Genomic DNA, 25,392 nt, shown 5'->3' on the forward strand with positions numbered 1-25,392 from the left:
ATGAGTATATGTGAGTATATTACCACAGCGTGTTATCGTGTCATGTGCAACTGACAAAAAGGACTAATAGTAAACCTACTTTGTTTCTAATTCTTTTTTTTTTTTCCCCAACTGATCACTGTAGTTACCATTGGAAAATAAGTGTGTGATTCTCTGAATGCATTTATCTCTCTCTCTCTCTCTCTCTCTCTCTCTCTCTCTCTCTCTCTCTGTACGCATACACATACCAGCCTAACGCTTCCCTGATAGCTATATACTCACCCTCAGCTGGGTCCTGCTGATCTAGTCGTTACACGTTCCATTGGTTTCCACATCCTCTGCTGGGACTGAAAATAACCCTACGGACAACTGCTTGACAAGGGATACGGTAATAAGAGACAGAGCGAAATCAGCCTCGAACAGTCAGAGAGAGAGTGTCGTCTAGGACTCTAGGTAGATAAAATGAAACTGTTTCATGAGTAAGATTCATTGAGTTCGTATCTCTAAACGAACTGCAACTTAGAATGAAGCGGAAATTACTTTGTCATTCATCGTTATTAAATAAAAAAAAAAAAAGTTTATGTTCAAGTTATTGATTTTGGCTGTGCGTTTGATGGATGCTTCACGCAACCTTGCTGCGTTGTGACGTCGGTTGTATAGAATGGAGGTATTAACAAGCTACCAGAGTGGTCACGCATATTTTTACACCATAGTGACTGCACATAAGTAATTAAGAAGTACAGAACAGTGATGTAGTGATGCAGAGACTCACGTCAGATTCAAGTCACAACGACGTTCAGCAGCGGACTTCGATGATATGGACCTGCTGAGCTGCTGACATACACGAGACTAGCTCAGTCTTGCTCCAAAACACCAAAAACCTCCAGTAATTGATTTTTTTTTCTTTAGAAGTTAACTCACCGATGAGCGCCGTTGCAGTCATCCTTTATGTCTAGATATTTATCCTCCGTATTCCAAGCGTTCACAGACTTAACACTTGACAACTCATTTTCGAGATTTTTCAAGTGTGGCGTCTTCTCGACTCATCCAAATATAAAGGTAAACAATACAATGTCACAATTTGAACATTTTAATCTTGGGCAATAATTCACTGGGTTCGCTGAAGATAATTTTATCCTTTACAGTTTTTGCACATACTTTAGCCTGCCTCTCTTTCCTGTTCTCGCGTACACGAGGCTGGACGGGAAGCGCCGTGTGCATGAAGTGGTTCAGGAAACCTGCCTCAACCTTGGCCAGGTGAGGCACGCGAGCCCTCACTTACATGTGTCTTTCCGAGATTTGGTACAAGTGTTCATTTAGCACTGGTCGGTGACTACAGAGCGTGACTAATGCGTGCCCGGACCGGTAAGGACTTTGGCTTGGGATCAGGTTGATAAAGGGTGAAGGTCAGGAAGCATTCATGCAAAATGCTTGGCTGGTCGTGATCAAACGCTGGAAGTCTTCACGCTCTTACAATAATCATAACTCACATGACTGGATTTAATGACTTTAAATAAAACGCATCAGATATGCACAAAAACCGTTCCACAATTTCGATTTTCTCTATAACATGAAAGTTGAAGACTTTGTCTCAAACTTTCAGTCTAACAAGAATTATTGATAGAAAAAAAACACATGTCATTCCTTCCTCCAAAAGAGCAGCAAGGCAGAAGACTAAACGCTCAGGAGATGTTGTCGCTCTCAGTGACTTTAAGTGATTTTAAGGAGTGCATCAGGTTCCTCCTGGAGCCAGCGACGGGTGACGGATGTCCAGTGTTCTTCGGAACGGCTCCTTACAATAATGACGATGATGATCACGGTGACGGCGGTGATAATGAAGATGACAATGATGGTAATGGTGATAATAATAATAATAATAATAATAATAATAATAATAATAATAATAATAATAATAATAATCCAAGCCAAATAAGCTAATGGAACAGTTGGTGGTGAGAAGTGGGTGGCGGTATCACAGTATCAGGGCAAGGGACAAGGGACAAGAGGAGTTCCATGAACAACTTCCAGCCTCAGCACACGGCGGGCGGCCAGCCTTAGTGGTACGCGAGGTACGGGGCGTGGTGGTGGGAGGACTGGCGGGCCTCCGGGGCGGGGGTGGCGTTACAGTGGCCTAGACCTCTACTAATTACCATACCTATATATAGTTTCCTTGCTCCTTATTCTCCGCCTTGCAGACTTACATGCTAAGGCTCACAGCGCCGCGATGTGGCGCCGCGCGTCGTACACAGACTTGGGTTTCCACAACATTTCATATTAATAAATCAAATACATCGAGATAACATAAATAATGGCTGAGAAAATCACCAAACTTCATAAATAATTATAAGCGTATGTTAGGTGGCAATTACAACTAAAGATAGGTTTACTGTAATACTAAAATAACAGACTAGATTCAATCCAGTCTGTTGGCTCTAAAATAATAGCCAAACCTATTATAACTGTAAAACTTAGTGCAATAAATAAACGGTCACATCTTCAATAAATATACGAATTAAAAATAATAAAACGAAACAAAACAACAAATAAAACTCATTTCGTCGTCAAAGAAACAGAAACTTTGGTCACTAAAAACTTCTGGCAGTTCTCGTCTCAGGCATCGGGGAGAATGTGACCTGGTCGTTCCCTTCGTCACCAGCATTCGTTGAGCTTCAAGCCCTCGCCAATATCAGGATGAGCGGCCCCTGCCCAGGCCCAGCCTCGGCGTGGCTCCGAGCCTGGCGGGGGCCCGCCTGGTGCCAGGGCCCCGCCGCCTAGGACAGATCTTGCGCCACAGTCAGCGATCACCTTCTTGACTAGAACAGGTTGAGCACGCGAGTGTCCCTCAGTATCAGCCAATACAGAACTCACGAAGGGGTAATTTTCTTAATACAAAACAAGATAACTGGGCATGATTCTCTCCTTAGTTCCACCTGAAGTGACGTAGTGTTAAGAAATCATTGACACGACACCACTCTAACAAACACAAGAAAATAACTTGAACCGGGAATGTTTACAAAGAGAGCAGATCTTGAGGGATGGGAGAGTTGCTCGGGATCTGAAGAAGAAAAAAATCTTAATTGTATCCTAAAATTGAAATGAAAATTATCTTCACTTTAAATTTATACTTCAAATGATATGAAATAGCACTCTGACCAATGCCCGCCACGTCTGACAAACTTTTAAGGAATGTTCCTTAGAAAATATTGGGCTACACTTGCGCAAGTTGTGAGTAATAAGTTGACACATGAGGAACAAACACTTGTGTGGCGAGAGGGACGACGGATTGTGAAGGCCGCAGTGGCCATTTAAACAGGATCTGCTGAATGTTTTAATCAAATTAAGAGGTGGTAGACTCAATACTGTCCTTATAGTGACGCTCCTTTACGTTTCATCAGGCTCAAAATGACCAAAAGATGTCTCGAATATGCATGAAATGATTCTACTTTATTGTTCTACAATTTAGTAACATGCACATGTGGCCACAATGACATCGGGCGACAGAGGCATCGGGTGATCTGAGGCTGAAACTCACCTAAATATATCTGCGGCGGGAAAGATTCTTCAGGCCGTACAACAAAGCAGAGCTGGAAGGAACTGCCCTGCCCGTGGCCTTCATTCTCTCAGCCTCCCGTCCCGCTCTCACATCTTGCTGCAGGCTGAGATCCTCAGCGGGATAAGCTACGTCCTCGAGGCCACTATCATCGTTTTCGGTCTTGCTGGCGAGGGCAGAGATCAGTTCACCAAGGTCGTACTCGTCCACTTGCTGCAGAAAGTCCTGGTCAGCATCCATGGCAAGTGACCTCTTGCGGCGGCCACTGTAAGTCAGACAAAGAGAACCACATGAGGTGACGGGGATTCAACCTCTCCTGACTCCTGACTGTCTGTATAAGCTGCAACACTAAATGGAGACATATTTAGTTTAAAACGCCATATATCACTAAATATCAATTGCATACACACACACACACACACACACACACACACACACACACACACACACACACACACACACACAGGAACATTACTGCTGCATTATGCAAAGAGAAAACAAGAATCATGCATAAAAGTGAAAAAAAAAAAATACATGATGTCTTCTTTGACGAATTCGCGACAGCGAGAACCAAGGCAGTCATGTGCACCACTACTGCTACTGCTACTACTACTACTACTACTACTACTACTACTACTACTACTACTACTACTATGACTACTGCTACTGTTACTGCTGCTGTTACAGAACAATACATTATCCATAGATTCCATACTTACATCTGTTTGACATCAATGAGTCCGAAGCCAACAGGGAGAGTCACATATTTGCGGTTGTTCATCTTAGCGAGAGCCAGCAGTGTCTCCAGCTCGGCCAGACGCTGGTCACTCACACGCTTTTGTCTGTGGGCGACAGGAGGGAACTGTTACCTTTGCGTATTGCGGTGAATAGACCATATTTTGAAACACTTGTGCACCACACCTCCACTTCTTTCCAAAGGCTCTAATTAAAGTTACGAGTTTCCAAGGAAGTTTTCTTTTAACGGTTCTAATGATAGATTAATTAGATCTGTATATTGTTAAAAGGAGAAATAATAATGAGAATGAAGGCAATCATCCCTGCGTCCTTTGGAAAAAATCGTGGCGAGGAAGGAAAACGTTTCTGAATACGGGCTTGTCCTAGCGTAAGACTTTCTAAACATAAAGGAAACTGCAACCTATAAGAGGCAGTTCCCGTATGAAACATGTCTACTTATTTTCATCTTATTCTCTCTCTCTCTCTCTCTCTCTCTCTCTCTCTCTCTCTCTCTCTCTCTCTCTCATAATGTTTCTTAAAGTCACCGCCGCGCTGTGACGTAACCCGTCTTAATGTCTCCATATGTTTCAGTGATTTACCTTCTTCTCCCAACCCAGAGCCTCCGAGTGTGCAGGCAAATCTCACAAATACGATTTAATGTCCCGTGACTCTGTTTTTCATGGCAGATTGTTGGTGGTTAATCCTGGCGCACACTTGTTCATAAAGGCGAGCTCACCATCTCTCAGCCTCCACACATACAGGGGCATCACACGTAGAGAGAGCCCTGTTGACGTTACAATCTTACAGAATAGACACACATCCAATGCTAACCTTCTTTGCGGCTATTTGTTCATAAAGACGAGTTCACCGTCTCTCGGCCTACACAGATATGGATAAGAATGATACGTAGAGATTTGCTGACGTTACACTTTTGCTGAACATATCTTTAGTCAATATTTGTTGCTTTACGAAGACTGAGGAGAAGCCTTAGAAATGAAAGGATTAACGCATTACACGTGCAATAGGAAGACAGGAAAGAAACTAAGGATTGTTCACGGATGCGCTGCGTCACCTGGAATGTTTAACTGGTCTCTTTTCTTTCCTCTTGAAAGGCTACAACTTTGTTTCCCTCGGCATTGCGTGGTAAACTTCGGTACTATTTCTTTTTAATTAAATTTTTTTTAGTTCAGTGTCTCCTAGACTGACATCTCGTGTGTAAGAAGAACATCAAATGAATAAAGCAAGCGCTCTTATAATGATGTGCTCTTTATTGTTAAGTTAGCTTCTATTATCAATATAAAAATGTGATGACTCTGACTCTCTCTCTCTCTCTCTCTCTCTCTCTCTCTCTCTCTCTCTCTCTCTCTCTCTCTCTCTGTCAGCGTCGTGCTCGCCGTGGATGTATTACCACTAACTAGTCAAGACAAAGTGGCCAAAATGTAGCGACGACAAAAAGGAGAATAAGAAGTTTCTTTAAATTTAATGAGTCTGTAAAATGTAAGCTGATTTGCTAGGGTCGTTACTATTCTTCATGGACTTTCTGGGAGATGCAGAGGAACTTCTATTGTTAGTTGCGTTATCTTTGTGATCTCTAAATAAAGGAATCTGAGTTAATCGTAACTACTCCCACAGTTCACACCATAATTTTGTCCCCTGCCATGCCAAGCTAACCAATAAAGCGGCTTCTTCTGATGATGACCCACCCAATCCTGTCCTTGCCATTCACACCCACAAATATCTCACTTCATAATTTGCATTCCTCAACCTCTCTCATACGTCCTGAAAGTCCCCTACACACAGTCTGTCACACCTGCCTTGACGTGTCACGTGACTCTAGCCACTTTGCAATTCAAACTTACAAAAGCAAGCTAAACTGTTGAGCTTTGAGAGTCACCTGTGCACACAATCCCTGTCTCACGTCTTGATCTATCACCTCCGGTCACTTTGCAGCCCAATTCTGATATAATATCATATATATATATATATATATATATATATATATATATATATATATATATATATATATATATATATATATATATATATATATATATATATATATATATATATATATATATATATATATATATACATACATATATATATATATATATATATATATATATATATATATATATATATATATATATATATATATATATATATATATATATATATATATACACACACACACACACACACATATATATATATATATATATATATATATATATATATATATATATATATATAAGAAAAAAATATATATATATATATATATATATATATATATATATATATATATATATATATATATATATATATATATATATATATATATATATATATATATATATATATATATATATATATATATATATATATATATATATATATATATATATATATATATATATATATATATATATATATATATATATATATATATATATATATATATATATATATATATATATATATATATATATATATATATATATATATATATATATATATATATATATATATATATATATATATATATATATATATATATATATATATATATATATATATATATATATATATATATATATATATATATATATACACCGTCAGTCATCTGCTCACACTCGTCCCTGTCCCACCTGTCTTGGTCTGTCATATCCGGCCACTTCGCAAAACAAGTTCGCTATCTCATAGAATAATTTTGAACAGGGACTGTCATGTGTAGGCCTAGCGGCCTCTTGCAGCTTTATTAATTTTCTTATGTACTTATGAACTCTTCAACTCGCCTCGGCTAATTATAGTTGACTCCTACCGGCAACACACCCATAGAATGATTGCACTCCACGTCCGCACCAGCTACACACTACGGCACCTGCGGGCTCTTTCTATGAGGGGTAACCAGAAGAGACCTCTCAAGGAGACACAAATGGTACACACCTGTGCGGGGGCCGCGCCGTGGCGTGGGGCACCAGCAGGGCGCAGCACACCACCAGCAAGAGCAACAACCGCATCGCACTCGGGGATTCCTGCAGGGGAAAACATTACTGATTAGGAAAAATAAACAAATGCCATTATGCGAAGAGTACATTTTTGAAAAGAGACAGAGGGCCACGATTTTGTAATTTATGGAAATTGAATAACACTTAAGGATGAGAGCGATCCCTGTGGCTGCCTGGACCACCATCCAACAACATCAGGCTCATGCGGAGATCGGACCGCCGCCCACCCGCCAGATGCTCCGGAGAGGTAGAGGCGCCGCCATTTTCGTGGCATTGGTGACGCAGTCTCTATGCACATATGTGATTAGGCTCGGTAATGGATGCGGTGCTATGCAGTGTGACCGTCACTCACTTCTATTGAGTATTTTCCTTCGCTCTAATGTGTCCGTGGCTTGGTGTCACTAACAGGACACGTTTCCTCGCGTAGTGAGCGGCCATTGCGCCTCCGCCACCACCACCACCGTCATCACTATAGCCACACCCTTCACACGTTATGTCATGTCATAAATATAAGCGTGGAGTACTTTTATTCTATACACCAGGTCAAGGGGAGCTTGGTGAGCAAGGACTGCCGTCCTAGGACACAGCTACGCATCCAGCTTCACCTACATCTGCCCCGAAGAGTACACACGGCACTATTGTCTTGCAACGATGCTTTCCAAATAAACAGCGATCATCTATCTTTACAAATCGTCACTTCAACACACACACACACACACACACACACACACACACACACACACACACACACACACACACACACACACACACACACACACACACACACACACACACACACACACACACACACACACACACACACACACACACACACACACACACACACACACACACACACACACACTAGCACCCTTAGCACGAGGTCAAGACAGTTGTCAAATTTTGGCGGTGTTCACACCTGAATACCACAGATGTTGTCTTGTTAACATTAATCAACAAGTCAATAACGAGACACTTTATGAATGAACTAAGAGTAGATGCAAAGCGCCGGCAGCCATCTTGTCACCAACAAGTCAAGTTAACATAACCACGTAGAGTTGCATGATTGGAACTCATGTCTCCTTCAATAGAGCGACAACTTATGAATCTTCCTTACCTTATAATGCTTAAATTTCTACTTCTTTATCTATCTTGAATGGAAATTATATAATACAATAAATAAAAAATAAATAAAGAAAGAATGAGCATTGCCACTACAAGGAAGTAACAGCAAGATAAGGGCGTCTGTTTTGTCCGTGTTATTTCTCTTGCCGCCCATGTCTATAGATTGCCGCTACAAGTAACACAGACTGGGAGCATGTCTGTACCAGCCGTGGTACGATACTCGTCAGGCTCACTTGCCTCGCCGCCGCCCTCTCTGGCGGCGGGCGCGGGACTCTGCACTAGCATGGGGACGCTAAGAAAGTACTGATCTCAAGAGCAAGAGAGGCACTGACGGCGAAACAGATTTTTCCTTCACTAAGACTAGACTTGACGAGCGTTATCGGACAGCTACTCACCATTCTGGTTTTCGTTGCTTTAAGGCTCTCGGGAACAAACGGGGCGGTTATAAGCGAGGGTCGAATGAGGTAACCGTAGACCATCCGAGCAGTTGCGCGCGTTCCAGTGGCACTGGTGGAAGTGAAAGAGCCAGCCCGCTCAACCTACTTTATATACTGGCTGCTAGTGACGTCACGTGTCTGTGACGACATCCTCTTCTATCTAGACCTGACTTATGGTCTCTACAACACTCCCCTTTACATAGAGGGAAACGACGGGTTGCGCAAAACTGATAAGGGATTATTACCTGTCGGGAAGTAAGCGACAATACGATGGGAGAGCGGTGAGAGGGAGTGCGGGAGAGAACAGGGACACAGAGCGCATTGACGGACCACTTCTGCTTCAGAGGTAACGTGAAGGAAAGTGGGAGCATGGTGGAGATAGTATTGAGCCTGAAGATTGCCGAGTAAGTGGAGATGGTGGTGGAGGAAAATGAAGCAGGAGCGTCGTGTGTGAAGGTTGTGGTAGTGGTGAGTGCAGCAGTGACTGCATGGGGTGGGAGACATATTAATGTAGTGAGGAAGGGTGCACAGGGGAAAGAGGAGGAGAAGAATGAACACAGGAACACTCGTATAGGGAGAACAGGTAACAAAAGCCCATAGGAATATTGGACGTAGTTTATTTTAGAAATCATCTGTATTTGTATGAGAACGGGAAGGAGAAGGAGGAGGAGGAGGAGGAGGAGGAGGAGGAGGAGGAGGAGGAGGAGGATGGCTAGATAAGTGGGGTTTTCCTTCGCTCCTTAGCAGGACTTCCCGCCTGCTTATCTGGGCAGTCAAGTGATTCCTGTTGAGGTGGCTGGGCAGTTCCCGCCACACATGGCAAGTACTTCACCATCACACTCATTGCACACTATCAGAAGTAGTATTCTTTTATTACCACTGTTATTTTTGTTGTTGTTGTTGTTGTTGTTGTTGTTGTTGTTGTTGTTGTTGTTGTTGTTGTTGTTGTTGTTGTTGTTGTTGTTGCTGCTGCTGCTGCTGTTGTAATCATTGCTATTATTTTCACTGATTGTTATTTCATTAATACCTTAATGAATAGTTTGACGTTCTAAACATTCTCAACAACTTTACATCTTTATACAAACGAATATTTTTTTTTATATAATTTTTATTGCAATTGTAAGATTAAACTTCATTGTGGAAAACATAGAGGAGGAGGAGGAGGAGAGGGAGGAGGAGGAGGAAGAGCAGGAGGAGGAGGAGGAGCTAAAGGCGGGGCACGGAAGGTTTCCCCAGTGACGTGTTCCAAATACTTTGCAGATTAGCCCGCCACACCTCGGGCGCCGCGGTGGCAGAAGTTTCACACGCCCACTTTCTGTTACGTTTTTTGTAATTACCACAGAAAGATAAAAGAAAGAAAAAGGATGTTTACGTTGAAGGAGGGGTGGTAGGCTGGCCGTTAGTGGGTGAACGAGGGCGGGAGTGAGAGTGGGAGTTCTGTATCTGTCTGTCTGTCTGTCTGTCTTTGTTTATCTGTTACCTTTCCTACTCCCTCAAGGGCTGCGTGGCGGGCCAGTGTTGACTTAGTGGCAGGTGATGGAGAACAGCTTATTTTCTCGTTATGTCTTGGAGCTGCATCCCAGCGAAAGCCGCAGGACTCACCAAGGCGGTCCACACTCCACACCTCAGTGTGCACGCGGTTTGCCTTCATGACTGAGCGGTGCCTCCTAACTCGGCCAAACTGACGACCTGAGAAGTGGGAGGCGGGCAGCGGGCGGCTCGGCGGTTAGGGAGTGTGTGACATGGTCAGCTGCACCATATATGTACGTTCCTAAGGAAGCTGATGGTGAGGTAACAACAAATGTCACTTGTCAGGAGAAAAGTAAAATATGTCCTATGCATGTATTTCAGTAAAAGCAAAAAAGAAAAAAAAAACATTTATCATGCACCTGCAGAAGAAGGAGAAGCAGGAGGAGGAGTAGATGGAGGAGAAGGAGGAGGAGGAGGAGGAGGAGGAGGAGGAGGAGGAGGAGGAGGAGGAGGAGGAGGAGGAGAAGGAGGAGGAGGAGGAGGAGGAGGATAGTGGAATTAAGAGCGGGAGGAAGAGAGTAACATACCTTGTTCCCTGACCGGGCTTTGATCCGCCTATGTGTGTACATGGGGCAACAGAAGTATGTTGAGACGAAGTAGGAAAAAAACGAGGGAGCTGAAAGGGTGAAAATGTTTGAACGAGGCAGGGCAGAGGAGCACAGGGCGTACTGAGGCACGATGAGTCAGGCAAGACAGAGGAAAGGCTTAAAGTACTCAAAAACCAACCATTTAATGCCATGGAATGGAATATTAAATATGTTTATAATTTCATCTGCTTCAAGTATTAACATAAACATAACGAACGACCCTGTATGAATATATGAGGGAAATTTTCTGACTGAATCAGTTGTAGAACGTCTGAAGCATCAAGCATTCCCCGGCCACGTGTTTAATCTCATTGTAGTGCGTTGCGGAGTGTGCGTGTGTCTCGTAAGAGAGAGAGAAGAGTAAGAGGTGTCGTCTGCTTGAGATAACCGAGGAAAGGTAACACCAGTATCTCTATTCGACCATTTAAAAGTATGGAAATTTGAAAGGTATCGAAAAAAAACCAATTATTGAAATTATTGAAGGGAAAAACCAGTTTCTCCAACGGCAAGTTGTGTTCCTGCAGTGATAGAATCACTTCACCGCAAAATTTGAGAGGTTGCAATGTTCTCAGATTTTGCAAACATGCTTCGAAGTGTAATAATTTACGGTTTTGGATGAGATTTTACTAACGAATCGTGGTCCCTTCCAGCTCTCGTATTGTATGTCTCTAATGGCTTGAGGGAGAAAGATCTTTATTATTCATACTCAGAATATTGCGTGGGTGTCGAAAAGTCTTCCTTGCAAGGAACACTTTTGACACGGAAAGCCTGGAAGCAGGAGGGAGCCGGTAAGGGACGCAGGTGTTTGTGAATGGTCGAGTGAACAATAGAAGTGAGGACAAGGCTGTGGCGGGAACACTGGTGAGGTAGGAACGTAAAATGTTAAAAGTGCGAGAGAGACGGGGTGGGCGGCGAAAGTAGCAAAGAGTGACGAATCCGATCTAACAAAACAATCAAGTGGAGAAGAGCAGGAGGGGTAGGCGAGGTGACCAGTAAGACCATCACCACAACACACATAAATCCTACTGAAACAAGGGAACGATCTTTGCATCAGGAAAGGAAAAGACGCGCCAGAGACCACCAGAGACCCATGGCGATGCTGCTCTGAAGCAACGGAGATCATGATTACGTGGGAAGAGGATCAAGTTCTCTCTCCCTCTCTCTCTCTCTCTCTCTCTCTCTCTCTCTCTCTCGAGAGAGAGAGAGAGAGAGAGAGAGAGAGAGAGAGAGAGAGAGAGAGAGAGAGAGAGAGAGAGAGAGAGAGAGAGAGAGAGAGAGAGAGAGAGAATCCCTAAGAGAGACCCAAAAATAAGCGGAAGGGTGAAGGGTGGAGAGGTGAGAGTTCAAGGAAATCAATAGGAGATAGAGAAAGAGACTCCAGGTGATGGTAGCGAAGCGACTAGCGAGGTGGAGACAAGTGGCTTTGGGTGAGGATGACTTGGGAGTTGCAGGTGTCAGGATATAAGGACGAGGCTGCAATGTGAATCAACAGATGATTTTTTAATCCCTTCAGTACCATGACGCGTTTCCATATTCATTCTGGTTACTATATGGTGACTTTATACAGCTTCAGAAAATCATGGGGGGATTAAAATAGCGAAGACTATGGCCATTAATCTTCTGACCTCCACAGACCCTTCCTAGTGTCAATAAAATGGTCTAATCGTACATAAATCTCAAGGTAAAAACGTGTCCCGGTACTGAAGAGGTTAATGACAGTGAGCCACCGAGGGAGGTGTTAGGTCGGCCGTGGATGAGGGTTAGGAATAAGGACGTATCATGTGGGACGGAATACAAGGCACTGAAAAGACACAGATGTCATGTTGATGGGAAAGAGACAACAGTGAATCAGCTGATGACTGGATGGATAGAGGAACGGTGAGGAATCGGGTAAGCCTGAAAAAAGAGTAGCTGGAAAGATCCAGACAGCAGGACAAAGAGAAGAAAATAAGAGCATGTATTAGATATGATGACTTTCCTTCAGGCACTGCACTGGGTTAACAGGGTACACAAATCTTTACCTTGGATACTAAAGCTTCATATAATTCTAATGGAAATGGACGAAATATGGAAAAAAATTAAATTAAAAATTAAAAACAAAACATAAACGGATTGCGGGAATAGAGCAAAGGTGTAATATTGAATGAAGGGTTTTAGTGAGGGAGGACAGACATGAAAGTTTACCAATGAAATGTCACAAAGTCAATACATTTGGATGGGGAGATCACAGACTGATTAGTGAGGAAAAAGAGATTAAGACTCGTGAACGCTATATGAGTGTGTTGTTGCTGTGCTAACAAAACAAAATAGTTAAATGAAGGAGACAGCATAAGGAGAGATGGATACGAGAAAGACCCTTTATCCTTAAACATCTCTGCTCTCTGTTTTATCTACTTTTTAATAGAGCATAATGGAATTTGTTAGGGTTTTCAAGAAAATGTTTTTGTCACTACCGATAGCAAGACAACTGGACTTATAATTTCTGTGATGTCAAAGCGTTTATGAACAAGTACGAAAAATTCAAGAAGGAGAGAAAAGGAAGCCATGAGTCATGACGGAGAAAGCAGAGACTGAGAAAGACCTAGGAACGAGAAAGTTAATCAATTATAGGACATAGCACAGAGAAGGATTAAGAAAATAACTCACTAAAGAGGATTGCAAGAGAAGGACATTATAGGACATGAGAGGAGAAAGAAAGACTTGATATAGAAATAATCGATTACAAGATATCATCCAGGAAAAATAACAAGAAAAAGATTCAAGATAGAGAGGAAGATGAAAGGAGTAGGTTACGGGACAAGGTAGAGAAGGAGTAAGAAAAAAAATAGGAAGAAAAAAGAGGAAATCTGAGTGAGTGAAGACGCGAGTGGAGGAAGACGAGCCAAGGATACGCTATAAACCTCATTGTAGTAATATGCGTCGCCCTGGAAGCAAAGCAGAGAGTGGATTGGGAAGACAGCGTCACTAAGAGTAGTGTCACTGACCGGGGCGGGAGTTGTACGGAGATAGAGGGAGATACCATACAGGTTTTCCCCAGCGTTACGATACGATATTGACTGACAAGCCATAGTGATGAGCGAGATCACGTGAGGTTTGATATAATGGAGGTGATTTAAGTGACAAACAATAGTGTGTTAAGGTCTGCTGTGATAGGCAATAGAGAGCTCCTGCCACGCTCTCTCCTCCCACATCCAGTGGCCCCGATGAGTAGGACTGTATGATTGTATGAAGGGGAAATTACTTATAAAATATGACGTCCGTGGTGAGATAGTTGGGTCTAATATTAGTACGAGTATAAGTGTTATCTGACGTCTTAGAGGCCCGTCCTTTTATATTTGTCCCTCTTTCTGTTTCATGTGTCTACCTTTGTTTCTATGGAGGCGAAGGCCCAACCAGCTCAAGGCACTCTCGCGCCTTGGCCACCAACGCTTCTGCACCACAAAAAACAGCAGTGATCCATCTTGCGGCGCGGCCCAAACACAGCGCCGCGACGGAGAGGAAAGCACGGTAAAGAAGGACAAGGATAAATCATTATTGAATTAGGGGTCGCGGTGAGTGTCTGACGGGGCCATAATGTGGTCATGTCGGGTCCAGGGTACATGCAAGTGCAGTAAATGGAGTTAGCGTGGCTGCGGCGGCCACTTTGCGGGCAGTAGGTGAAGGAAGCTTTTGATGTCCCTCTAATGTGCCATGCTGCCCTGCCTTCAACAGGCGCCGTGCTCACTGGCAGACGCGACCAAAGCTGTACCCTGCGCAGGGTGTGTTGGGGGGGTGAGGGAGGACAGGGTGAGAGGGGCACTCCTTACTAGGCTAACCAGTTGTGTAAGATAACGTCACGCCACCATAGCAAGGCATTGCACAAACTTACGCTACAACAACAACAACAACAACAAAAACAAAAACAACAACAACAATAACTACTACTACTACTACTACTACTACTACTAGTACTACTTTTACTGCTGCTACTGCTGCTGTTCCTACTGTTACCAGTTTCATAGAAAGATAAGGACGGGCACCAATAAACAAAGTTATGGACGGAATGACAAAACCGAGGCTCTAATCCTTTAGTCTTTGTTTATTCCCATCCTCTCATCCTTCTCTTTCCTTTTCTCTCGGCCTTCAACTTAAGCTTCCAGGTACCAGTTCCTTTCCTCAATTTCCCCTTCCATCCTGCCCCTCTCAGCGTTCTAGTTTCCAGTCCCTTCCCAACCCCTTCGTCTCCCTCCCCTGCCATCCCTTGCCACCTTCCCGCTCCCTGGTGATGGATGGTCGTGTCGCCGAGGCTCACATATTAATAACTAGAAGCGACAGACGTGCCGCGAGCCAGCCAGGTGTGGCAGGCTTGAAGGAGTTATCGGCTGGTGCACGCCTCGCTGCACCCCGCCGCGCCCACTCATGTGAGGCTGTGGACCCCCACACAGATCCGCCGCCCCATTGGTAGTGCTGCTGCTGCTCCTGCTGTTATTACATCGGCCTATGCGGGAAGAACCAAGGGATGCAAGAATAAAGAAAAGAGTGAAGGCACTGATAGAGTGAAAAGAAAGACCAAAGGGATATGAGAGGCAATAGGAAAGGAACTAAGAAATGAAACACTGAAAAGAGGAGAAGGAGAAAGAAGCTGTATAGGAAGACTGTAGGGAGACGCTACGTGCCCAGGCGGGTGATCCATCAGTCGTCTCTTCGCCGGGAAGTCCGCTTCTTATCGCGGCTCGCGTGTGGTCCACTCAAGTGGCTCGACACCTGCCTCTCTTATCTCCTCAAATATTTACTGCATTCGTCCCTTCAATACTGCAACTTCCGTTTTCCTGGTGACTACAGGGGGAAGCAGAGCACGAGGTGGAGGAGGAGGAAGAGGAGGATGAGGAAGAGGAGGATGAGAAAGAGGAGGAGGAGGAGGAGGAGGAGGAGGAGGAGGAGGAGGAGAAGGAGGAGGAGGAGGAGGAGGAGGAGGAGGAGGAGGAGGAGGAGGAGGTAAAGGTGATGTGGTGGTAGAGGAGAAGAAGGAGAAGGAAAAGGAAAAGGAAACGGAAAAGGAAAAGGAAAAGAAGGAAAAGGAGGAGGAGGAGGAGGAGGAGGAGGAGGAGGAGGAGGAGGAGGAGGAGGAGCAGGAGGAGGAAGAGGTAAAGGTAATGGTGGTGGAGGAGAAGGACTAGTGAGTGACGAGTTGACGCCACGGGAGGTACACAGAAAGCTGCCGTCTCTCCTCTGGCCGGGGAGCGCTCTAGGCCTCGTGATGCACGGGACGGGCCGGCGCCTATCGCCAGGTCCGTCATTTTTTATCACCCTATAAATAGTTTTGACAGACAGTACTGTTATCGGTTGTCTTATCGCTTGTTTTGTGAATGACAATGGAAGGCCAAGAGTCAAGACGCGCGTCGCCAGTAAACCCCCGCCGGAGGGAGGGAGGGAGTTCCCGGAAGATGTGCGCGTCATAGGTACGACTATATGTGGAGGTAAAATATAGGCGAGGTCCTTAGAACACGCGACGCTGCTCCACTTCCCATTTCTGAGACTTGGTAACCTCCTTTAGCACTTGACAATCAATAAGGAAAACAAAAAAAAATCAATCTTTCTTCTAGAGACTTGACAATGTTAAGGTGTTTTCATGATAACGCCACACTCATCTCATCTCATTCACATTTGTCAATAGACAGAACTTCTCCAGGAAACACAGCGCAATAACCAGCACGACGAACATAACAGTGTGATCACAATACACCGAAACTTGAGCAATGCATTTAGGCAAATAAATAAAGCAAACACGACAAGACCACCAACACGAGGCCATACCACTGCTATCTTATGACCGCACAACGTATTTCCCGCTGCTTGCATCATACTGACACTAACACCTCGACCACGTGTTCAGACAAACAATCAGTCAAACAAAGCAAGCATAATAAAACTGAAGGGCGCCTCATCATCAAAACGAGACCACTGCTATGTTATCTCAAGACTGCACAACGGATTTCCCGCAGCCTACCCCATTGCCCCATCACCCCATCGCTCTATTACCTCATCACCCAATCACCCCATCGCCTCATGCTGGAGTACACATTTCTGCATCCTCCCGTTAACAGTTGTTGACTCATGCTATATCGAGAGAGAGAGAGAGAGAGAGAGAGAGAGAGAGAGAGAGAGAGAGAGAGAGAGAGAGAGAGAGAGAGAGAGAGAGAGAGAGAGAGAGGATGGATGGCAGCTGGCAATGATCTGTGTTGCTCATAATCCCGTCTATGGTGTTATCTGCGAGTGAGTTGCTCAATATCATGTTCATTTAATTGATTGACTGCTGTACCTTTCCCTAAACATTTGGTATAACGTTTGACAGATATTATTGACAGAAAAATATGTTCATCTCGTATTTGAAACGTTCTACGAGTAGTACCAGTACACACTTTTATTTCATCCCAGAACGTATAATTTGGAAAGATATGACATGAAAAATGTGTGATCGGTGAGATTAAACCTTCTTATACTGTAACTATGCATAGTTTTAGTTCTGTCCAGTAAAGTCGTGTCATACTGTTTTCAGCTGTCAGTGCTAAGGGTTGTATAATCAGGGCTAGCTAGTATTATGGACTTGCGTGGTCTGAATAATAGAGTTAATGTTGTAGCTTTGGTGTTCTAGGAGGTGTCGAAAGGCCAGAATATCAAGTAAACATTTTCCCCTTCAATACCTTTAGGAAACAATAATCCGTATTGCTCCTTGGATAAGTGTTACAGTTTCCTACACAAAGTTGTTATGGAATGCTTTGTTTGGCTACTCGCACTCGGGGATTGAGGTTGCCGTGGGTGGAGTAAAGCGGCCGCCGAGACAAACTACTGCCTGCCATACCGGCGGTGTCTCAGCGTCTCTCTGAGTGCCTCCGGGAAGGCAAAAAACAACACAGTCGTTGAGGGTGACTTATCGCGGGTCTTCTCTGCACTGCTATCAGTGCATAATGCCTTATTTAGATGTGAAGTGGCGGTAATTATAAAGACGATACTGTGACACTCGGTTATAAATGTGTCCTCAAGACTGGTTGTGTGTGTGTGTGTGTGTGTGTGTGTGTGTGTGTGTGTGTGTGATTCACCTCGGTCGGCTGCTGGTCACCCACCCAGTCTTCCCCATTACGGAGCGAGCTCAGAGCTCATAGACCGATCTTCGGGTAGGACTGAGACCACATCAACACACAATACACACCGGGAAAGCGAGGCCACAACCCCTCGATTACATCCCGTACCTATTTACTGCTAGGTGAACAGGGACCATACATTAAGAGGCTTGCCGATTTGCCTCGCCGCTTACCGGGACTCGAACCCGGGCCTCTCGATTGTGAGTCGAGCGTGCTAACCACTACACTACGCGGTGTGTGTAAAAGATATAAGATATGTGTGTGTGTGTGTGTGTGTGTGTGTGTGTGTGTGTGTGTGTGTGTGTGTGTGTGTGTGTGTGTGTGTGTGTGTGTGTGTTCATGCACGAGCGCAGTGCATGGCTTGGTGAGTCACAATCTTTACTTTCATGGACGTCAAGATGCGTTTCCCAGACTCCCTGCGGATCTATCTATTAATACGTGTACCTTTACTCTAACTGAATTTTTTGCAAGGAGAGCGAAGGATAACAGAACGCTAGGGAGTCCCGGAGCATGGCGGGGGAGGTGTGGGGGACGGAGTGGTGATGCAGCACCTGCTACTAATCTTGGTGAGACGATGGGAGCATTACTGATTAGGTCATCGCGAAGGTGGAGAGACTTAGTGGTGATCCATGAGAGGGAGCAGCGACTCTCCTCCCGGAAAAGTTCAGTATTGGCTGAGCTCAGAGGTTCAGGGTTGTGAGAGGAACGACCGGCGGCGCGGAGAAGGGATGTGAAGGTAGAAAGAGAGAGGAAAGGCAAGTCAGGCATACTGCGACCAATACATGACGAGAAACGTTCGCCTACAAATCTGAGAGAGGAGTGAGAGAGGCATCAGAGTGTAGTTCCCCGCTGAACCTCTATGTAACCATAGTCTAAGAGGCAATCACAGGTGTACGCCGCCCGGGGATTTGAGGATCTCTAAATGAAGTTAGGGCGCCGCTAGTGATCTCCCCTCATCCCCTTAGATCGGGTTCTCCAGGCCGCCACCTCTCTTTATTTAGAAGCGTCTGGCCACGCCCGGGAACTACAGCCGTGTTCGTCTTGGCTTGTTGACACGCCTCAGCCTCGTCAAAGTAAAGTTTCTTCCATTCTACCTTAGCTTATTCTAGGGTTACTTGTGTTGATTATTTTCCAAACAGGTTAGTTAGTTGCATTTAGTCAACGATTATCTGAGCTAAACTCAGAATTACTTATTGGTTTACAGTAAGAATTTTGCATCTAGCCTGTATAGAGTTTGATGTAAATTCTGTTCGTTCGTGACGACGTGGAAATGATACCATCCCACCATTCTTCATTTTCCCTTCCCTCCTTCATTCTCTCCTAACGTTCTCTCCCTCTTCTCTCCTGCTCTGTTACAATTATACTACTTAAGTTATTTCTACCTGCCAGCCTCCCTAACTTTCCTACACTCTCTGTCTTCCCTCTTTCCCTTCATCCTTGCTCTTCAAATGAGCCTCCTTTCCTTTATATATTTTTTTCCTGACTCAATTAATGTTGCGTTTGACTTCTTGCCAATCTTGACCCTATAATTCATATATAACAACACCTGGCAGTCCCACACCAGGTGAAAGTTTCAATTTTCCTTTGATTGGTTCAACCTAAAAATCTAAACCTTTAGGCTCCACCAGCTTGACCTTCCCCTCCTGGTACATGCCCTGTCCCTCCCCGTGATCAGAGCGTCACCACGTCATCTGCCTCTACAGTCTACACCACCCTCCTCACACACACCACACACACACACACACACACACACACACACACACACACATATCATCTTTCTCTCCCCATCTGGGGTTACCAGGTGTTGCTACTGAGAAATTATATGGCCAGGAATGGCAAGGAGTCAGGTGGTGACGTCTGTACTTCTTAATTACCAACTAATGGTGTGTGTGTGTGTGTGTAATTCACTGTTTGATCTGCTGCAGTCTCTGACGAGACAGCCAGACGTTACCCTACGGAACGAGCTCAGAGCTCATTATTTCCGATCTTCGGATAGGCCTGAGACCAGGCACACAACACACACCGGGACAACAAGGTCACAACTCCTCGATTTACATCCCGTACCTACTCACTGCTAGGTGAACAGGGGCTACACGTGAAAGGAGACACACCCAAATATCTCCACCCGCCCGGGGAATCGAACCCCGGTCCTCTGGCTTGTGAAGCCAGCGGTCTAACCACTGAGCTACCGGGCCGTGTGTGTGTGTGTGTGTGTGTGTGTGTGTGTGTGTGTGTGTGTGTGTGAGAGAGAGAGAGAGAGAGAGAGAGAGAGAGAGAGAGAGAGAGAGAGAGAGAGAGAGAGAGAGAGAGAGAGAGAGATAAAACACCGGAGATGCCAACAAACAAACACATTAAACACCTAAACCATCGCTGCTGTGTACTCCTATTCATTCTAATTCAGAAATAACAAATACCGTCCTGACAAAACCACCTTAGCACTATAGGAACCTTTGACTGTACAAGGCCACCAAGCTGTCCATCGTTTGAGTCTCTCGTGTTGTTCCTCTAACGCGCATTTCATTCTCTCCTCCGTGACTGTGACTGTTGTGCCAAGCTAATTATTTATCTGTTGGCGGGAAAAAGGCGAAACCTATTGGCCTGGAAAACCCTCATTGAGAATTCAACTTTCTCTTGTACGTAAGAGCAATTTGAATATATATTGGCTACCAGGAGAGAGAGAGAGAGAGAGAGAGAGAGAGAGAGAGAGAGAGAGAGAGAGAGAGAGAGAGAGAGAGAGAGAGAGAGAGAGAGAGAGAGAGAGAGAGAGAGTGACTTGTTAACGCTCATACTTATTTCATACGACTGAATATCATAAACAGAATGATAGAATGCAATGGAGTGCAAAATATGTGTGTGATGGTTAGAGATCCTGCTTGTCTGAGAGAGAGAGAGAGAGAGAGAGAGAGAGAGAGAGAGAGAGAGAGAGAGAGAGAGAGAGAGATAATTTCCCCTTTCCTGCTGTACATAAGTGTCATTTCCCTGTGCTGTGAGGCAGAACACAAGACTGAGGGAAGCATTCATTACACATTGATACCTTAAGCTTCCCTTCAGCCCAACCTGTCCGCCGTGCCCTCCGCCACCAACACCACCACCACGACCACTCTTTTCTCCGTCAAGTAATCACTGGTCCCGAACGCTGCAAATTGATATATTATTCAAACAACTGACATGCACTACCTTTTGTGTTTGAGTGGTAAAGGGAAGGAGGTAAGAAATATTTGCATTGCTTGTTGTTTTGTAAGGTCTCTCTTTTTAGTTTGTAAATATGTGGAGATTGAAATTTTGTTGTGATGTGATACGCCTTATGTTTGGCTTAAAAGGGATTGTTGTTGTTGTTGTTGTTGTTATTGGTAGTGATGGTTGTGGGGTTACTCTTGCTAAATTGTCTAAGTTAATTTCTTTTCAACACTGCAGTTTCTTTTGTGTTGAGCTTCCTTTGGGTTCGCTTTTCTGCAAGACGAGATGAAGGGGAGCGTCTGTTTAGTGGCCGAGCAAGGAGGCAGCGGCAGAGGCGACGAGAGAGAAGGGAAGACTGTGTACTCGATGCTCAAACTGATTGGCGACTTCACTATCCACACATCGCTAGTCACTTAAGTTATTTCTTTTGATACGAGCAGCATCGAACACACACACACACACACACACTCTCTCTCTCTCTCTCTCTCTCTCTCTCTCTCTCTCTCTCTCTCTCTCTAGTGTTAAAGAGTCTGGCGAGAAAACAGGGAAAAGTCTACACATTATATTGATAGTGAAGGATAATTAAAGGATGATGCTAAGAAAAATTTGACAGTTGGATTCCGGAGTCGTCTTGATACTCCTTTTCTTAGAACAGGTAAAGGAGAAAAGTACGAAAGGCAGATACTTGTATAGAGTTCTAGAGTTTACCAGTAAGAGAGACGAAAGCCTCTCTATTCCTCTAAATGATGAGCTTGTTGCCACACAAGTAAATAGCTGATTGCGGCAGCCCTAGTAGCACTGTCTTGTTAAGGGACGAGGCAAAATCTACCCCTGAATAAGAAAGAGTGAGCGGCTTCCCTCCACCCCGGCTCAGAAAGACACAAGACGCCTGCCGGAGTTGCAACCATTTCTGCGCCGCCACGAGGTGAGAGGGAATATTCCTGTTTTCTTCTTCTTTACCTTCTTCCTTCTTTTTATAGCTTGTCTTGGTTTTCTGTGCTCCAGTGTTCCTCTCATTCATTTCGTTTTCTTTTTCACCTCCTCATTTCATTGTCTTTCTGTTCACTTTTACACTTTCTTGTTCTTATTTTTCATCTAGTCTAATTCATTTCCTGACTCTTCTCCTAGTAGTAATGGCTTGTTAATGTTGCTATTAATTTCTTCTCTCTTTTTCCTTTCTCCTACTCTGCGTGATGTTCCTCCTCGTGGTTGTCCTCACAGTTCTGACAGTAATCCTTCTCCTCCAGCAGGCAGGCATGTTGTGAGGTGGGAGAAGTGGATCGCCGCTCTCTGTAGTAATCTTTATCAGGAATACAGATGACAGTCTCGCTTTTCATGTGTTCAGATTTTGGCCAGCCTGGTGCGCGGATGAATCGGGAAAATCTTTAGGCAAAGTACTGCAGCCACGGGGGTGTAACTCAGAGGTAGAGTGCTCGCTTCGCATGCGAGAAGACCCGGGTTCAATCCCCGGCACCTCCACGCTGATTTTTGTGGTATTAACGTTTATGTATGCATGCTTTAGGCAGGGACGGCACGATAGCGTGATGGCTTTTTGATAGCTTCTTTACCCTAATTTTGTGCATTTACGTGATGGTACGTTTGTTTTATGCAAGGACGGTCATAAAAGCAGAGCTGATACATTTTTGCGGCTTTCCATATTTTCTTATTATCAGGAATACTACAAAATATTGAAACTCAACAACACATCATATACCACTATATGAGTGTGCGACGCTGATGATCCTGACATTTATTCTTTTCAGCTAAGTTACGGTCACCATCACAATGCCAGCACGTGAATCTACCAGTAGACACACGATGTACATACTTACGAGTAGCACACGTGACGAGCCTCGTGTTTCTCCGCGTCATTGGTTATCTTGTGACGCCAGAGGTTGTGAACTGGAGTGCGGCGCGGAGTGTGTTGGACGATTCAGCTTGTTATTGTTTTGTGTTTATGGTCGTTGAGCATATCACTTACGTATGTATGTATGTATGTATGTATGTATGTATGCATGTATGTATGTACGTATGTAATACATGTTTGTCGGTATGTAATCACTCGGATAACACCTATATAAATAGGTGTTATTTTATTAATTTAAGGTCGTCGAAGGAAAGAATATGTAAACGTGTGTATGTATGTATGCAGGTAGGTAGGTAGATAGGTAGGTAGTGATATTATAGTGTTCTGTATGCATGTATGTATGTAAGTATGCATGTATATATGTGACAATATATGTAAGATTTTCCCCCCTCGAGCATCCCAGTACACCTTCAGCCCAGATAACAAACACCTCAGTATCTTATCCAGTGACACGTGTTATCGTCGCCGCCAGATGATCGATCAGTGACAGCCTCTCGCCTCTCGATCGCTGACGTCACCTGCGTGCTAATGAGTGAAGGTAATGAAAAACGTTCACCCGCGATATTGTATTAAAGAGATTCTATTGCGTATCTGATTCTGTGAAACTTAAATTTTTTTTTTTTTTTAATATGCAAAGGTGAAAAGGAATTAATGATAGACACCATTATTTTTTCTCCTCAAAAAGAAAAGGAAAAAAATACTTAAAGGATCATTCATGTTTGGTACTCGCATCTCCATTAAATTTTTCTTACAGGAATTCTAATTTACGGGAAAATCTACCCACTTGAAACAGACTCGCTGTACTTGTCTCATATCTAAGAAGTCTTCATCTACATCCTTTGCTGCGGTAGGGTGTTGGCGCGGAGTGACGCGCACAACAGTAAGGTGGTGTTGTAAGATGCCTCGTTTCAGTGCTGTGAAACCATCACCATAATCTCTCTCTCTCTCTCTCTCTCTCTCTCTCTCTCTCTCTCTCTCTCTCTCCCAGGCGCTGTACCATGTCAACATTTTTCCTTTTCCTTTGGTTTTGCTTCCACTGGCGGAGCAAAAGGAATGCTAAAAACGTGGCGCCGCCCTCACCTTGGGCATTGAGGAACGCGTCACACCTCCGGGCGGCGGAATAAAGGTGTCGTGGCTGATGGATGAGGCGGCACATCCATCACGCCTCGCATTGGCCGCTAACAAACACCAGCAAAGTCCACCACCCACGACACACCGGAGCGGTGGGCAGGTGAGGGAGTGCGCTCACCACCGCCCGCCGAGGATCACCAGGATCACCTTCCGTCCCTCCGCAGCCACCGGCGACGAGACAAAATCCTTAGATGACGTTGTTTCCCTCGCAGGATTACACGGTTAATAGCGGGGATCTGCTCTAACCTGCTGCTTCTCCTCCTTCTGCTGTTGCTGCTGCTCCTTCTGCTGTCTGATTCGCGGTCTTAGATATAATTTAAAAAAAAAAAAATCTGTACCAACAGTGGGGCCTAGAGAGGTAAGGAGGGACAAGGCTGAGCGAGGCAGGGCAGCCAAACCTTCACCTAAGTTTGTGAGGTTATAAAGAAATAATAATAAAATAAAAAATTCGAAAGTGATGATAGAACATAAGAATATACGGAAATCAGAATGCAAGTTAAGCTAGAAAAAGACGCCATGGGTACACGTGGCAGTTCCCTCATGTATTCCTCCATATCACCTCCATCTGTCTATTTCAAGAATGTAGGAATAGAAGATGGTGAAGAAAGCTGCAAGAAAGAAGCATTCCTACTCGTGGCAGTCAATTTTTTCTTTCTATGTAGGATGCCTAGTTATCTCCATCTATTGCTCCTTTTACTACCAGTCCAGAGGGTGATCGAATACAACAATACAACGGACATGTGGTCGCCTTGAGTCATGCAGTTTTCTTCAAATGCCACGAGTAACGAGGCAACCATCTTCAGTTTGTCCTCCCTTCAGTCCTCCTGTCTCTACATCTTTTTGTTCGTGTATTTCATCACACTCTTTCCCGCCTTACTTATCGCGTCATCTTTCTAACATATTTCACATCTCGCACATTTTTCTCTCAGTATTTCTATTTCTTCATTTTTTTTTTCCTGTATCTTCAACTTCTCTCAGCTCTTCCTTTCTCCTTCTTGCTTTTTTTCTTATCGCCTCCTTCTCGTCCTTCTCCACCCGGTCTCCCCTCTCTTCCAGGCCTCCCGGCGGAACAAGACTGCCGGTCGTGCCCTGCTACTTTCCCGAAAGCCTGAACCTAACTCACTTAGCTTAACTTCAGCTGGCCGCCG

The 25,392-nt window shown here is 44.3% G+C and overlaps 1 protein-coding gene and 1 non-coding gene across 4 annotated transcripts in view; one reads left to right on the forward strand and one right to left on the reverse strand.

Annotated features, from left to right (window-relative positions):
• Positions 1 to 1,055: 1,055 nt before the first annotated feature.
• LOC123499595 overlaps positions 1,056 to 25,392 on the reverse strand; it is an 83,414-nt gene continuing 59,077 nt past the window's right edge. For 2 of the 3 annotated variants that reach the window (XM_045247856.1, XM_045247854.1), the window contains 4 exons: positions 7,211 to 7,299; positions 4,249 to 4,371; positions 3,512 to 3,794; positions 1,056 to 3,034 (listed from right to left, as the gene is read on the reverse strand). In XM_045247856.1, the coding sequence (XP_045103791.1) occupies positions 3,512 to 3,794; positions 4,249 to 4,371; positions 7,211 to 7,284 (480 nt within the window). In that variant the 5' untranslated portion in view covers positions 7,285 to 7,299 and the 3' untranslated portion in view covers positions 1,056 to 3,034. Of the gene's footprint in view, positions 3,035 to 3,511; positions 3,795 to 4,248; positions 4,372 to 7,210; positions 7,300 to 8,792; positions 8,911 to 25,392 lie in introns of those variants that run through there. The other variant, XM_045247853.1, reaches the window with a different exon arrangement.
• On the forward strand, positions 22,654 to 22,725 carry Trnaa-cgc. Its single transcript has one exon. It is a non-coding gene; the product is annotated as a tRNA-Ala (tRNA).

Source organism: Portunus trituberculatus, chromosome 50, assembly GCF_017591435.1.
Source record: "Portunus trituberculatus isolate SZX2019 chromosome 50, ASM1759143v1, whole genome shotgun sequence".
NCBI lineage: Eukaryota > Metazoa > Arthropoda > Malacostraca > Decapoda > Portunidae > Portunus > Portunus trituberculatus.